General features: G+C 41.7%; 1 protein-coding gene across 2 annotated transcripts; it reads right to left on the reverse strand.

Annotated features, from left to right (window-relative positions):
* Window positions 1-8,932: 8,932 nt before the first annotated feature.
* Window positions 8,933-10,368, reverse strand: LOC147453452 (serine acetyltransferase 1, chloroplastic-like). Of its 2 annotated transcripts, XM_086515630.1 has the most exons (3): window positions 10,209-10,368; window positions 10,044-10,133; window positions 8,933-9,943 (listed from the first exon to the last, which is right to left on the reverse strand). In XM_086515630.1, exon 3 carries the CDS (start codon window positions 9,930-9,932, stop codon window positions 9,051-9,053), a length of 882 nt encoding a protein of 293 aa, XP_086371756.1. In that variant the 5' UTR covers window positions 9,933-9,943; window positions 10,044-10,133; window positions 10,209-10,368; the 3' UTR covers window positions 8,933-9,050. The 2 variants fall into 2 exon arrangements, with proteins under 2 accessions (XP_086371756.1, XP_086371755.1); XM_086515629.1 differs by lacking the exon at window positions 10,044-10,133 and having other exon boundaries at window positions 10,209-10,365.
* Between the last annotated feature and the right edge of the window lie 3,355 nt (window positions 10,369-13,723).

Below are 13,723 nucleotides of genomic sequence, written 5' to 3' on the forward strand. Positions count from 1 at the left end.
TTTACTGAACCTGTCTACTATCGACCATATTCCCGTATTCCCATGGATAGACTTAGGCAATCCAAAGATGCAATCCATGGATATGCTCTCCCATGGTGAATTAGGTATTGGCAAAGGTTGAAGCAATCCAAATTGCTTCACTCTATCAAACTTTGTCTTTTGGCATACCACATATTTAGAAACATACTCTTGTATGTTTGCTTTCATGGTAGGCCAATAGAAATCCCTTTTAGGGTAGACTGAATCCCTCTATGTCCCGCATAAGGAGGAGCATGAGATTCATACATTACTTTCTCACGTAGTGAGTTAGTAACGCATAGTCTATTGCCACAGATAAGATAACCATCTTGTAGAGTAAATGGTTCCTCTTTCTTCCTTAATGCAAGGGCTGAAATCACATCTCTAAAATCGGGATTAATAGCATAATCATCTATGGATCTTGTGAGTTGCTATGGAAGCCGCATTCACTCTCGGCCGTCTTGAGAGTGCATCGGCTACTTGATTATGCTTGCCAACAATGTGAGCAATATGAAAATGAAATTGCGAAAGAAAGTTTGCCCACCTCATTTGTTTATTGGAGATCTTGGTATGCGTCTTGAAGTACTTAAGACTTTGGTGATCCGTTCACAGAATGAAAGGAGTCCCCAATAAATAGTGCTTCCATGAGTCTAAGGCATGTACAACTGCAAGGAGTTCCTTTTCATATATGCCTAGAGCTTGCTCAACTGGGTCGAGCCTTCGACTTTCATAGCCTATGGAGTGCCCTTCTTGAAGCAAAAGAGCTCCAAGGCAATCACCACAAGCATCACATTGGACCTCAAATGGCTTTGAGAGATCTGGTAGTGTAAGCACAGCTTGAGGGATAAGCTTTTCTTTAAGATTTTTGAAAGCATTGTTCTCCTTGGCAGACCATGTGTACCTAACGTTTTTCTTTGTTAGGTCATATAATGGTCCTGTTATTAGTGAGAACTTTTCTATGAAGCGTCTATAGTATGAACACATACCTATAAAGCTTCTTAATTCATGAAGATTCCTTGGTTTAGGCCATCCTTTTATTACCTCTAATTTTGATGGATCCATTTGGATGCCATCTTGAGAAAAAATGTGACCTAAATATTGAATCTCTTGTAAGAAAAATTCACTTTTATTTCGATTAATATAAAGTTTATTCTCTCTTAGAAATTGAAATATTACCTGGAGGTGTCGATTGTGCTCATCTAATGAATTAGAGTAGATGATGATATCATCAAAGAACACTCCAGTAAAGATTCAGTGAGGCCTAAATAGCTTCTCCATCAAGCGGTTGAATGTGGCTGGTGCATTGGTCAAGCCAAAAGGCATGACAATGTATTCGTAAAGACCAAACGTAGTGCAAAATGCGGTCTTTACAATGTCTTGATCAACTATCCTTATTTGATGATAGCCACTTTTTAGGTCAATCCCACTGAAGTAGGTGGACCCTTGTAGCTTATCAAATAGGTCTTCTACCGTGGAACGAGAAACCTATTTTTGATAGTGATCCTATTTAGTGCTCTATAGTCGACACACATACGATATGTGCCGTCTTTCTTTTGCACTAGTAGCACAGGAGAACAAAATGGAGATGAGCTAGGCCTAACCATGCCCTTCTCAACTAACTCATGTACTTGCTGCATAATCTCCTCTTGTTGAGCTTGAGAAACTCTATAAGGAGGTTAGTTAGGCGGTGAACTTCCTGGAAGAAGTTCAATTGCATGGTCATCATTACCTCGTTTAGGAGGTAGCTCACAAGGGATGTCGTCAATAAAGACATCCTAAAACCCCTTGAGAAAATTGGATAACTCTAATTCCTTTTGATTGTGTATAGTTTCTTTTGCTAAAACATTAGGTTCATTTTGAGAATCTTTAACAAAAATCATGTACACAGAAATAGAGCTCTCTATTGACTTGTTGAAAGCTTGTGTATGTACAATGGGTATAGTGTTACCCATTTCCTTAGCATCTACATACATATATTTTTTCCTGAACTTAAAGGAGATTCTCCTTTCAAGGAATTTAACATTGGCAGCCATGCAATCAAACCATGGTGCCCCTAGGATTACATCCTCATGCTTGAGAGGAGAGATAAAGAAGTCCTCTTTGTCCACATAGCTTTGGACATGGAGCCTCAATTTCTCGATTAAGGGAGCGACTGAAGCTTCTTGCCCCTTGAAAGCACCATCTGCGGGTAGGACATCTCCCATCTCGTAGGCTTGTATGCCTAGCTTGGTGGCCAACTCTATAGATATAAAACCGTGAGTAGAACCAGGGCCGAAAATAATAAAATCATAATGTTCTCTTACCTTTCCCCAAGCATGGCATAGAGGAGATCCTTTGTGGTGAATTGCCTCCTCTTGGATTTCGACCAAGGTAGCTCTAGGAGGTTCATGGCGGGTGTTTTTTTGGGGACAAGCGCGGTACGCATGCCCTTGCTCGCCGCAGTTGAAACAATGGTTATCCTTGCGATAACGTTCAAGCTCTTCAGGAGAGAGTCTATTTTTGCCTTTATAAACTCCCTTCTCTTTAGCTTTGTTGGAGTTGCCCTTAGGAGACTTTTGGACATTGTCCTTCCCCTTAGGCTCATTGGAACCCTTGCTTTCCGTGGGCTTAGAGTTTCTTTTAGCCCTCGTTTGGAAATCGATGCAAGAAGCCACCATAGTATGGTGTATAACCGCCGATATGGTGCGTGGCCTTTGGGAGTTGACATACTCCGCCATTTCTTCAGTTAAGCCCGAACAAAATTGTTGCTTTTGCTCTTCAAAATCCAACTTCTTGAAGACAGTGGCTTTGAGTTGTAAATCCCAAAACTTGTCTACATATCTGTGAATGGATTCGTAGGGAGAGAGCTTCAAGCTTCGCCATTCGGTGAGTACTTTGTCTTTGGCATCGGTGGCCAAAAACTGCTTCATAATGGAAGCTCTTAAAGCTTTCCATGTTGTGGAGCTTCACCGTTGGCCCGTAGGCTAGACCACCATTGTCTGGCAGACTTTTGAAAGTGCATAGCTACATGGCGTAGCTTAGAGGACTCCATGAAGCCCTCATCTCCAAACGCCGCATCGAATTGTTGGATAAAGGCCAAGACTTTGTCCGTAAAACCAAAGGTGCCATTGTAGGTAAGGAAAGAGATGCTCTTCCCTCCCTCTTTGAACTTCTTGAGCTTGGACAACCTCTTCCATGCAGCATAGGATTTCCTATGGCCTCTTCTTTTTGATGGTTCAAAGGTTGCACCATCACTTTCTTCATAAGATGAAGAATTTGAAGAAGAGGGTGACCTCTTTCTTGCCTTGATCTTCGTTGTCTTCACCATCACTTTCATAAGAGGAAGAGGATGAAGAAGATGGAGAAGAGGGTGTCCTCTTTCTCGCCTTTTTCTTCTCTTGCTTTTTGTCATCCCTCTTTGAAGTATGGTGTGGAGAAGTATGCAATGGTCTTCTCCGTTTTGGAGGCGATGGAGAGCGTTTAGCCCAAGGGGTCTTTAAGGAGCCATCTCCGTCAAGGTGGCAGGTGTACATCTCCTCAAATAATCACTGATATTAACATAGATTAGCTTAGTAATTAGCATGGTAGAGGAGATGAGCATGCATTGAAGCTTGGCTCTTGGTTGGATTTGCATCACAAAGCCAAGAGTTGTTGATGTAGGCCTCCCATCTCACAAGCTTGGAGTAGGTGGTAAGCTTTCCATTAAAGCTTGCGAAGGAGAGAGAGTCTTCTTTTCTTCACACATGAGATTGTGTGAGTGTGTGTGTGATAATGCCTTGCAAAAATCAGCTCCCTCTCTCTCTCTTGGTCGACCCCCCTTGCTAATTACTCATGCTACAACCCTATTGGACCTCCCCAGGCCTAGCCAATGGAAATTAAGTAGCATAAGTGATAGCCTTCTGACATGTCCCCCTTTCCCCTTTTGTGAGAGCTTTAGGTAATTAGTAAATGCAACTAAACTCTCATTGGACCCCTTTGCCTCCTGGCCAATAGGAATCAGGCAAGCCATTGGGCTACTGAATGTCCCCCTTTCCCCTTTTGTGAGAGCTTTAGGTAATTAGTAAATGCAACTAAACTCTCATTGGACCCCTTTGCCTCCTAGCCAATAGGAATCAGGCAAGCCATTGGGCTACTGAATGCTCATTAGTCCCCTTCGGAGACAATCCAATAGTCTTCTAGAGAGCTTAATTCCTATTGGTTCTTTTATTAAGTGTTTTTAAATTAATTAAACTAGATTTACTCTAGCCTAATTCTCATTGGTTCACCTCCATGGCCATCCAATAGGATTTGAGTACACCTTGTGGGCATCTGGCCTAGGGAGCTGACATGTGTCCCTCTTTCCCCTTGTGTACAAATGAAGCTTGTGAGTGTGTGTGGTTGTTTCTCTCTCATCCCCTACTTCTTGGGCTCGCCCCCTCCTATGTAGGGACTTGTGAAGACTTTTGTACACACACACAAAGCATCCAAATTTCCTAAGCTTTGACCTTTGCACACAACCTTTAATTTTGGAACCTTAGCATTTTGGAAGTCTTAATGGGCTGAACCTTAGGGTCTCTTAAGCCCATTGTTGCAATTGCTCTTTTGCAGATGGCCCCCCCTTTGGATCCCTATTTTCCCTCCTTTGGATCCCTATTGTGGCTGGCCTGCTAGCTTGACCAATATTCTAGCTTTTTCTCCCCTGGCACTTCCCCATATTAAATGATCAGTTTAACATGAGAAAATCATTTAGGAGAATTAGATATTGATTATTATGACATGCTTTGTTTGAAGTGTTAATTCCGATCACAAGTTTATTCGTGAAGTCTCTATTGTGTAGAGTTCAAGTAAAGAATCGGGTGAAAGCTAAAGTCTACCGCCCTATGGCCGGTTTCATAGACCTGGCTGGATAACTAGAGGATGATGAACTCTTATCCAAATTCATCTTCTTGATCTTATGAGTGCACCTTCATTGGAATGTACAATACAAAATATGCTTGTTGATTCTGCTACTTTGAGATTCTTGTTTCATGGACTTCGCATGTGTCTCCATTTTAGCAATGGCCACAAGGACATTTATCGACATAGTCCATTTAAAAAATAATTAAAAGTTTTTAGCACCAATACATGCCATTTTTTTCATTAAACACAAGCTTTGTTTGCATTATGTGTTCTTTGCACCTATCTAGGTATGCAACTTTGTCGAGTAAGACCTTGTGATGGCACATTCTCCATATGCCTTGTAGTGTTTGTACTTTGAGCTTAATGTTTTTTTCAATTTTATGGGTTTTCCTTAGTACACTCAAAAACATCTGATGGACAACTAACACATGACCTTCTGTGCTTCCTAGTTCCAATATTCAAAACCTTTAACCTATCGAAGAGTAGGATTCTCCTTAAGCACCATTGGTGTGTCTTCCTATCCACCTTCAATGAACTCCCAATCATCTCCTTCCATCATGAATTGGTCATTTTGAAGTTCCAAGTGTGGAAGTTATTCTTGTCCACCTTCTCACTAACAATCACCTTGATTCCATCATTGTTTGATATGTTTGCTAAAAATAAGAAACCTACAGTGGACCAAAAATATCATGTATTTGTCACAACATATGATGTGGATCTACATACACTTGAGACATTCTTTTACCTCTATCATACATCAAGTATGAAAATTGCATCACCAATCGAGCTTCCTTCTATATAAAACCTAACATGGACCAAAAATATCATCTATTTGTCACAACATATGACATGGATATGGAGAGACATTCTTTTACCACTATTATAGAACAATTGCAAAAATTGTAGCACTAATTGAGCTTCCTTCAACACCAAAATGGGAGATTCGCAAGATCACAAACCTTGCATTCTTGCATGCAAACATGCTCTTACTCCATAATGAAGATCAAAATAATGTACCCAAATGGAAATCTAGTTGCACACGTGTAGTCCAAAGGATTGTACAGAATCTTGAACTGTGCGATCTCCCACAAAAATCATTAAAACTAGATAATGTTATCAACACCTCCGAAGAATCCGAGGGGTGAGTGTACTACCAACACACGAGGGAGGAGAATAGAGAAATTGTTACCCTCAACGGCTTCTTTTGCTACTCTTTACTTGTTGCTTACAGCTCTTTGGCCACAACTAGGCTTTGATACCATGTAAAATAAGAAGAGCTTGAGCTCTTGCAAACACACACAGCAAGAGCATGCGCGCGCACACGCGCACACACACACACAAACAAACAAGAGAGCACACAGAGGAGATGGAGGTTGAAAGTCTTAACGTAAAGCCTATAACTTTCAAATGATCCATATACTCTTAAGGGTAAGTCAGGAAAATTGACCCACACATGGTGGTAGTTTAGTAGTGATGTTTTTTCAACAAAGAAATGCTTATGCCATTCGGAGAGGCACAAAGTAGAGTTTCCCACAAAATGGTTTTGGGGAGGCACTGGATCCTTCTCACCTCTGTACCTAGATTGAGCCAATTATCCCTTACGCAACCCCTAAGGATCTCAACAGAGGGATGGGACCCAGTAAGGAGACCTATGTGGGAAATAGTTATGCTCCTGTTTCCCTTGTTGCCTAATCTGAGCAGAGGGAAGGAAAATGTGGGGCTAACCCGAACCACCATTAGCTTGGTGTGATTAGCATCACCATGGTTCTTCTCTTCGAGTAGGCCCAAAGAAAGGGAATGGGACACTCATGGATGGGAGAATCAACCACTATCCTCCTCTCCCTTTGCACCAAGACAAGGTAACTATTCTTCGCGAAAAGATTGCCTGAAATCTTCTTAGTGACAACAGCCAGCAAGACCTCTCACACCAGCTAGGGTACCTCTCATATGTGCAGTCCCCTCAAGTCTCCACATCTTCTAGTGATTATGAAGGTGTGCAATAGAAGAGCCATTATTGTAAACTTCTCACAAGGCAAAAGTCCGTGACAAGAAATTAGATTGTGCTCCTTGTTAGTAGGGGGTACCAGCTGGGATTAAGTCGAAAAGATAAAAAATCGTCGTCAATGCGTGGCATCAAGGCGAGGGACATCAAGATGAGGAAGGGAGAGGGCGACATGGCGGGGCGAACAAACCTCCTTTAAGGAGGGTGCAAAAATGCATGGCAATGTGCGACCACGAAAAACTAGGTCCCTTGCAACTACAAGTGGGCTTTACCAATGGTGATGGTATTGGCAATCCAATTCCCAAATAGAAGATAAATGATGATGTGATGAATTGTAGCTTATTGAGCCATGAAAGGCATTGATGAGATTTCATAACATAAGTGAAGCGATGTATGAAAGACTTGAGTCGCTAGTGTAGAAGATTAGACAACTGAAATCTTCAGAATGCTAACTACATTTTTTAAGTTTCGCACTTGATATAATGCCCCAACAAAGTGGCAGGAAAAAGCAATCCATAAAGTATGCATGTGATCAGAAGCCTACTTTGAAGTTTGGTATACTGACATAATCAACATGAGTGTTGTGTTTGTAAATGAATCCAGGCCGACACAAGGACATACCGTCTCCTGTAATGGGAATCCCTTCATGCCCCAATGTGAGGGCCAATGGCCTTATGTGCCCAGTTCGGATCAACCAAGCCAGCCCTTTGAATGTAGAGCCATTACAACTTGTCAACAAAAGAGCTTACTGCATTTTGCATAAATTAGTAGCTACATCTGGATGATTAAGGCACTCAAACCGTAGTGAATAAAGTAACCATTTGAGGAGCTACTCTATTATGCCCCGAATATTTGAGCTTTGCGAATAAAACAAGGTGTCCAAGCACAAGCGGCACTGCCAGAGGGGGGAGAAAGTTTATGAGAATCAACTTTCAGAACTTTTATTAAATAAATATGAACAATATAACTCTAATTAAAAAAATAGGGTTACATATGGTTTGACAAGGTTCACTCTCAAAAAGTACTCAAGCACTACGTGACATCGACAAGAGTTGTGGTGTATGGCACTTGCATGAAGAACTAGAAAGACTGCGTGCAAACACAACCATTATGCCCTATATTCTCAAGAATCGTCACTCTTAACACACGCATTGTTACTAGTTACTGGATAATTATACATATGATGATAGTAGTGTTCCAAACTCCTGAAAGACTCCCTATGCAAATGATGACCAGACAATTATGCTCATTAACTGTTGATAGTGAACACAAGCCGTGCCATACACGCCATGCATGGTGTGGATAGTATACAATCATGAAGGGGATTCCAAGCGTTCTCGCTAATATATGTTGTGCTCAAGCACAAAAGAAAAGGCATAGCTCCAAGGTTGAGCGTTATTCCAGCAGATTACCCTTTGCCAACATCACTATACAACTTTTGACATTGAAGAGAGGAAACATCTCAAACTCTGTTAATCAAGCACCATGGCAACATATGTGGAAAAAATGGAACTGCATACTATGACTATGACATGATCACAAACCTATTCAACTGCTAATTTGCTTAATTACAGAATTTGAAGGTAGTAAAAATTAGCATTAACCTGGTAAATTGATGACTGCTTTCAAGTTCCTAAATCTTAACCAAGCTATGTGCTGTGAATTGCTTCAAATTGGAAAAGTGAAGGATCCACGGCTACTTTGACAGCCTTTAATTACCTACTATGGATGATTGACGACTGAGCCTGATGACTTCCAAGAATTTCAAAAAGCCATGCAGCCTAGAAATACATAACGGTAACCTTAAAGACGGGTTTGCTTACTTCGCGGTCACTAACATTGACATAATCAAGCAAGGAGTTAACACAATTCATACTCAATAGATACACTCAGAGCAACTGGTAGTACTTCTACGACGAAATTAAATTGAATCAAGAGAATGGTGACACACAGATAAACAAATGATCTTGTATGGTACTCCACAATCTTATTTGAGTGTATCTTATTTGAGTGTTGATGCGCATTAAAAACTTGAAAACAATTAGTCGACTTAAGTGGTGGAACAAGGCTTATTAATTTATGTTAATTCTACTTTGAAAAGCCTTTGGTTTATAGTGCACAAATCAAAATACTTTCATGAGGATATGTATGTGCGGCAACCCGTGTGTAGATTCTAAATCACATAATCCGACCATTCTGTAACAAAAGACACATGATCCATGGTGTCACTTGGAATTTCCTTGAGCGTGGATGGGTTGGTGCGACTGCCAACAAGCCGCGCAGGGCATCCAACAGCCGTTGTTCTGGGTGGTACATCGATCAGCACAACTGCCCCTGCGCCTACTTTTGCGCCCTCACCCACCCTGATGTTGCCAATGATACTTGCACCTGCGCCTATGAGCACACCCTCTCCTATCTTGGGGTGCCGATCTCCTCCCTGCTTACCTGTCCCACCCAATGTTACCCCATGCAAAATGGCCACATTGTCCCCTACCACTGCTGTCTCCCCTATCACGACCCCCGTCGCATGGTCGAAGAGGACTCCTTTCCCTATCTTCGCCGCTGGATGTATGTCCACAGCAAACACTTCCGCAACTCTACTTTGCAATAGGCATGCAAGCGGTTGCCGGCCCTGAACCCATAGATAATGAAATATCCTATATGCTTCGCATGCTTGGAAGCCCTTGTAATTCAATATACAATGACAATACGATAAGCAAGCAGGGTCTCTGTCCTTCACTGCCTTGATGTCCGCACAAATAGCGCTGCGAATTTTTGCACACGACCGTAGTGCATCCCAAAAGAGCTCGTAAAGGACATCAAAGTCCAAGTTTGTGTTTGCAAGCTTGGTGGCAAGCAGAAAAGCCAGAGCTTCCTCCAAAGATCCATGGGATAATATAAAGGCATGCATATGTTTGGAGAGAAGGGGTTCGTCACTCACATCATGTGCCGCTTCTTGTTGAATTTTCATCCACATGTCAACTTCAAACGCATCTCGAACTTTAGCATGTACTTTGATGCCATCTGATGGGTGAGTAGGGTTGCCATTCTCCATTTTCTGGTTATCTGCATAGGCAATGAATCCCCATGGTAGATTCAGAGATTGCCAGAATGCAAAAGGGAAGAGATTTAATGTTTTTCAATGGAAAGAAATAATTAGTCTTGCCTTTCTACTTGATTCTCTTCTTTTGCTCCTGCACTCTCGAGCACAATAACACTTAAACAGGCATGAAGAGCTCCACTCGGAAACCCTTGCCTGCACGAAACCTGGTCTTGTGGAGCGATTGAAGTAGAAAGCTTGGAAGACAAGATTCAGGAAAGAGAGACTCACCACAAGTAATAAGTACCTCCATTGGATAGGTCAGCCGGCCATGTGCCCTCGCACGACAGAGAGAGAGAGAGAGAGAGAGAGAGAGAGCAATTTGGAGTTCAGACACGTAAAGGACAGAAACCTTACGTCTCAAACTCAGCAAATAACTATGGCCGCGGCGCCCATGGTAATCGGGGTGTGATTTTAAATAGGAAAAAGAAAGGGTTGAACTTAATCTCTATCTCTCTCTCTCTTCCTCCCCCCCCCCCCCCCCCCCCCCCTTCTTCCCCCACTGGTAGGGCATGGACCTCCACAAATGCATGATTGTCCACCATCGAGGGTAGTACAAAGGTTCTTGACGTTTTGTCGAGGAGGTGGCGGGAGTCCCACTTGTGTATGTTAATCCCGTGCCTTTAAGCTAATGCTTCTACCATATATTTTAGTATACCTAGTCTTCTTCAACAAGTTGAGGGGCATTGCCCTCTTGCTCTTTGCACTTCATGTGGCTTCTAATTGATGACCATCGAGTTCATCATCTATTTCTCTTCTCAATCAATATCCCAAGCTCATGGGGAAAGTGACTTTGCACGGCCAGCAGGAAAGTGTTATGCAATGTGAAGGGCATATTTATGTATAAGGAGAAGGCTTTTCTCATATGCTAGTCTCTTATATAATTTGGGGTACCGTGCAAATATTATGGTAGTTTTAGAGTAGAAAACATTGTTGTAAGGTCAAGGTAGATGAAAAAAGTAGCAAATGTGGGCAAAAGCAAGCACATATTTCCTATGGAATTCATTTTGAATTTTAAGAAAGAAGACTTGGGAAAAAAATCATTCATTACATCTCTGTTGTGTACATTAGAAGTGAGATTTGTTGGAACTACTAGAAAAGGCAATTGAAGCCCAAAAGAATACTCTTGCAGGACACACAATAGAAGCTATATATAATATTAGATGTATGTGAATAGCTTGAAATGCCGAGGGATGCCATGATGGGTCTTTAGTTCATCCAGCGTGACTTTCCAATATTTCATGCAATCACACAAATGATTGATGGTATCATGGAGTACAAGCTTGATAATCATAGCTTTACCTCAAATGACATCGAAGTTGGATCCTCTACTGTTCTTGATTTGCCTTCCTTCATGAGTCCAACGAAGCTTCTTAAATCCTTTGGTTTCTCCTCACAATGGCAACTTCACCTTCATATGCACTAGCCTTCTACTCGAAATCACTCCCATTTTCTTGTAATCTCATTGCCGTGCATGAAAGGGCTCAAAACCCCCATCTAATGTTTGCATGTCCCCTTCTAGGGTTATCTCCAATCGCCAAGCGCTAGCTAGCTAAGCACTCGTATGGATACATGTTGGCAGCATGCATGCGGTATTGAGGATGAAGAAGCGAGGCAAATATTTATCAAGCAACAGGATGAAGAAGTTTAATGTTTACTGTTGACAAATTGTTTAATATTCTGTTACCAATCAATTTGTGTGCCTACAACTGCATATGCTATATGAGAATGCAGTTACTGTGCCAATTTTGGTTGATTTTTGCAGTGATTGAAGAAGGCTAGGGAGATTCAATCTCAGATGGCTCTTCCACCTCGACGAACGGGCTTCATCTCAATAGCTTCCGAGGACGGAATCTATATCAAGAAGGGGGGCATGTTAACCCTCACGTACACCCTATCACCTTCGATAGACGTATATTATTTATTTGATTGAGTCATGGACTGGGCTTGTTGGTCAAATAGGTGTGTAGGTGATTGTCAATGAGAGACGCACCATTTATCTTATTTTTAAAGTAGTTTTGCAATGAGTGGCCACTGTGGACGCCCATATGTGAATGGATCGAACTCTTATAAAAGGTCCATTTGCCCTAAAAATCCTCATTCTCTGAGGTGTGTGTGTATGTGTGTGTGTGTGTGTGTGTGTGTGTGTGTGTGTGTGTGTGTGTGTGAGAGAGAGAGAGAGAGAGAGAGAGAGAGAGAGAGAGAGAGCATTAGGGCGGCATCGACGGCGGTGAGGCGGTTGAGCGTGGCATCGACAGCGGCTCCTTCTTCTTCGCAACACAGGTTCCTTTACGACGGAATCATTGAGCGGTGAGTGACACACCCCTACCCCTTTGAGCTTGCTAGGCTCTTCTAGTTGTGTGTTTGCAACCTTTCGAGGCTCGCACACAGTGCACAAGCAAGTTCCCAACTTTGACACGTATGGCAAAGCGTACAACATGCCTCTCCAAATCATCCTTTACTAAACACTAGGGCCCATAACACCTAGTGTGCATGCATTAGAAAAAACAGACCCGAACCTACATATCCATGACCATATTTGCCAATACTTATGGAAAATCTAATGCTCATAGCACACACGGGAGAGAAGTATAAATAGTTCTAAAAAGAAACTAAACAGTTTTTAATGCAATCATTTGCAAGCCTTGCTGAAACATTTGAATCATAATAGAATATGGAACATGTGTAACTTCTACATAGGAACATTGAAACATTTTCATTAACAACACATAGCCTTGCTATATGCATAAACAACCATCCATTAATATATTTTAGTAGCACTTGTAACCTTAACAAGTCATTCTAAGTATGAGACAATGTTTGGTCAGTGAAAGTGTTCCTGATATAGTGTGCTCAAAATGGTCTAGCAAAGGGGTTTGGCCAGCACCTGAGGACTTTTCACAACACATAGTTGATATAACGTGCACCAGTGTTAGTCCTAGAGACTCATATTCTCCACATGTGGAAATGTCTCAAAAAAGGATGTCTAAAAAAAGAACATCCTTCAAGTAAGAGACGTACTTGTGTGTGGAGATAGCTATAAACACTTAGCGACATGAGTGAGAGGGACCCTCATATACATTTCTCCACACTGGCTAAACCGAACTCCTTGAGTTCCTAGACCATTTTGTATCCCATGTGACAACATGTGCCAAAGAAAATCCTACATATAGGTTCATAACTGCATAATGCAGTTGGGACTTTGCAGCCCAAAATTCTTTGCTCTTTCATGACCTTGTAATGTCTTTGAAGAGCAAAATGGATGAAAGCATTCAAGATTATTCATCCAACTTGGAAAAGTCAAGCAAAGCATATTCAAAAATGGAATAAAACCAAATCATATGTATACCTGGAAGTTGAACATATTGTTCACTTACTGTAGTCACATGCACTTTGAAAATTTTCAGCCTACAAAGACCTAGGAACACTAATCAAAAGATTAGTGCAAACCACGCAGAATTGCACGGGTAAGCCTCGGTGTTGCCTTTGCAATTTAAACCTTTTGGTTAAAATTGAAAATGTCAAACCCCTTGGTTAGACTTTGTATGGAAACCGCTCAACTTGGCAGCCAACGGTGACCAACACAGGCTACCGTGTAGTGATTGAAGTCAACTTTGGAAGTTGAAGCCACAAGCCCTTGGCAGCTTGTGGACTTCTTTTCTTGAAAGTGAAATTGTGAAGGCTCCAAGAATTGACCATCAACACTTACTAAGTGATTTAGTAATTGCGAGCTGCGTCTTACCCCA

The sequence above is a fragment of the Adiantum capillus-veneris genome, chromosome 7 (assembly GCF_014529385.1).
Source record: "Adiantum capillus-veneris isolate H3 chromosome 7, ASM1452938v2, whole genome shotgun sequence".
Lineage (NCBI taxonomy): Eukaryota > Viridiplantae > Streptophyta > Polypodiopsida > Polypodiales > Pteridaceae > Adiantum > Adiantum capillus-veneris.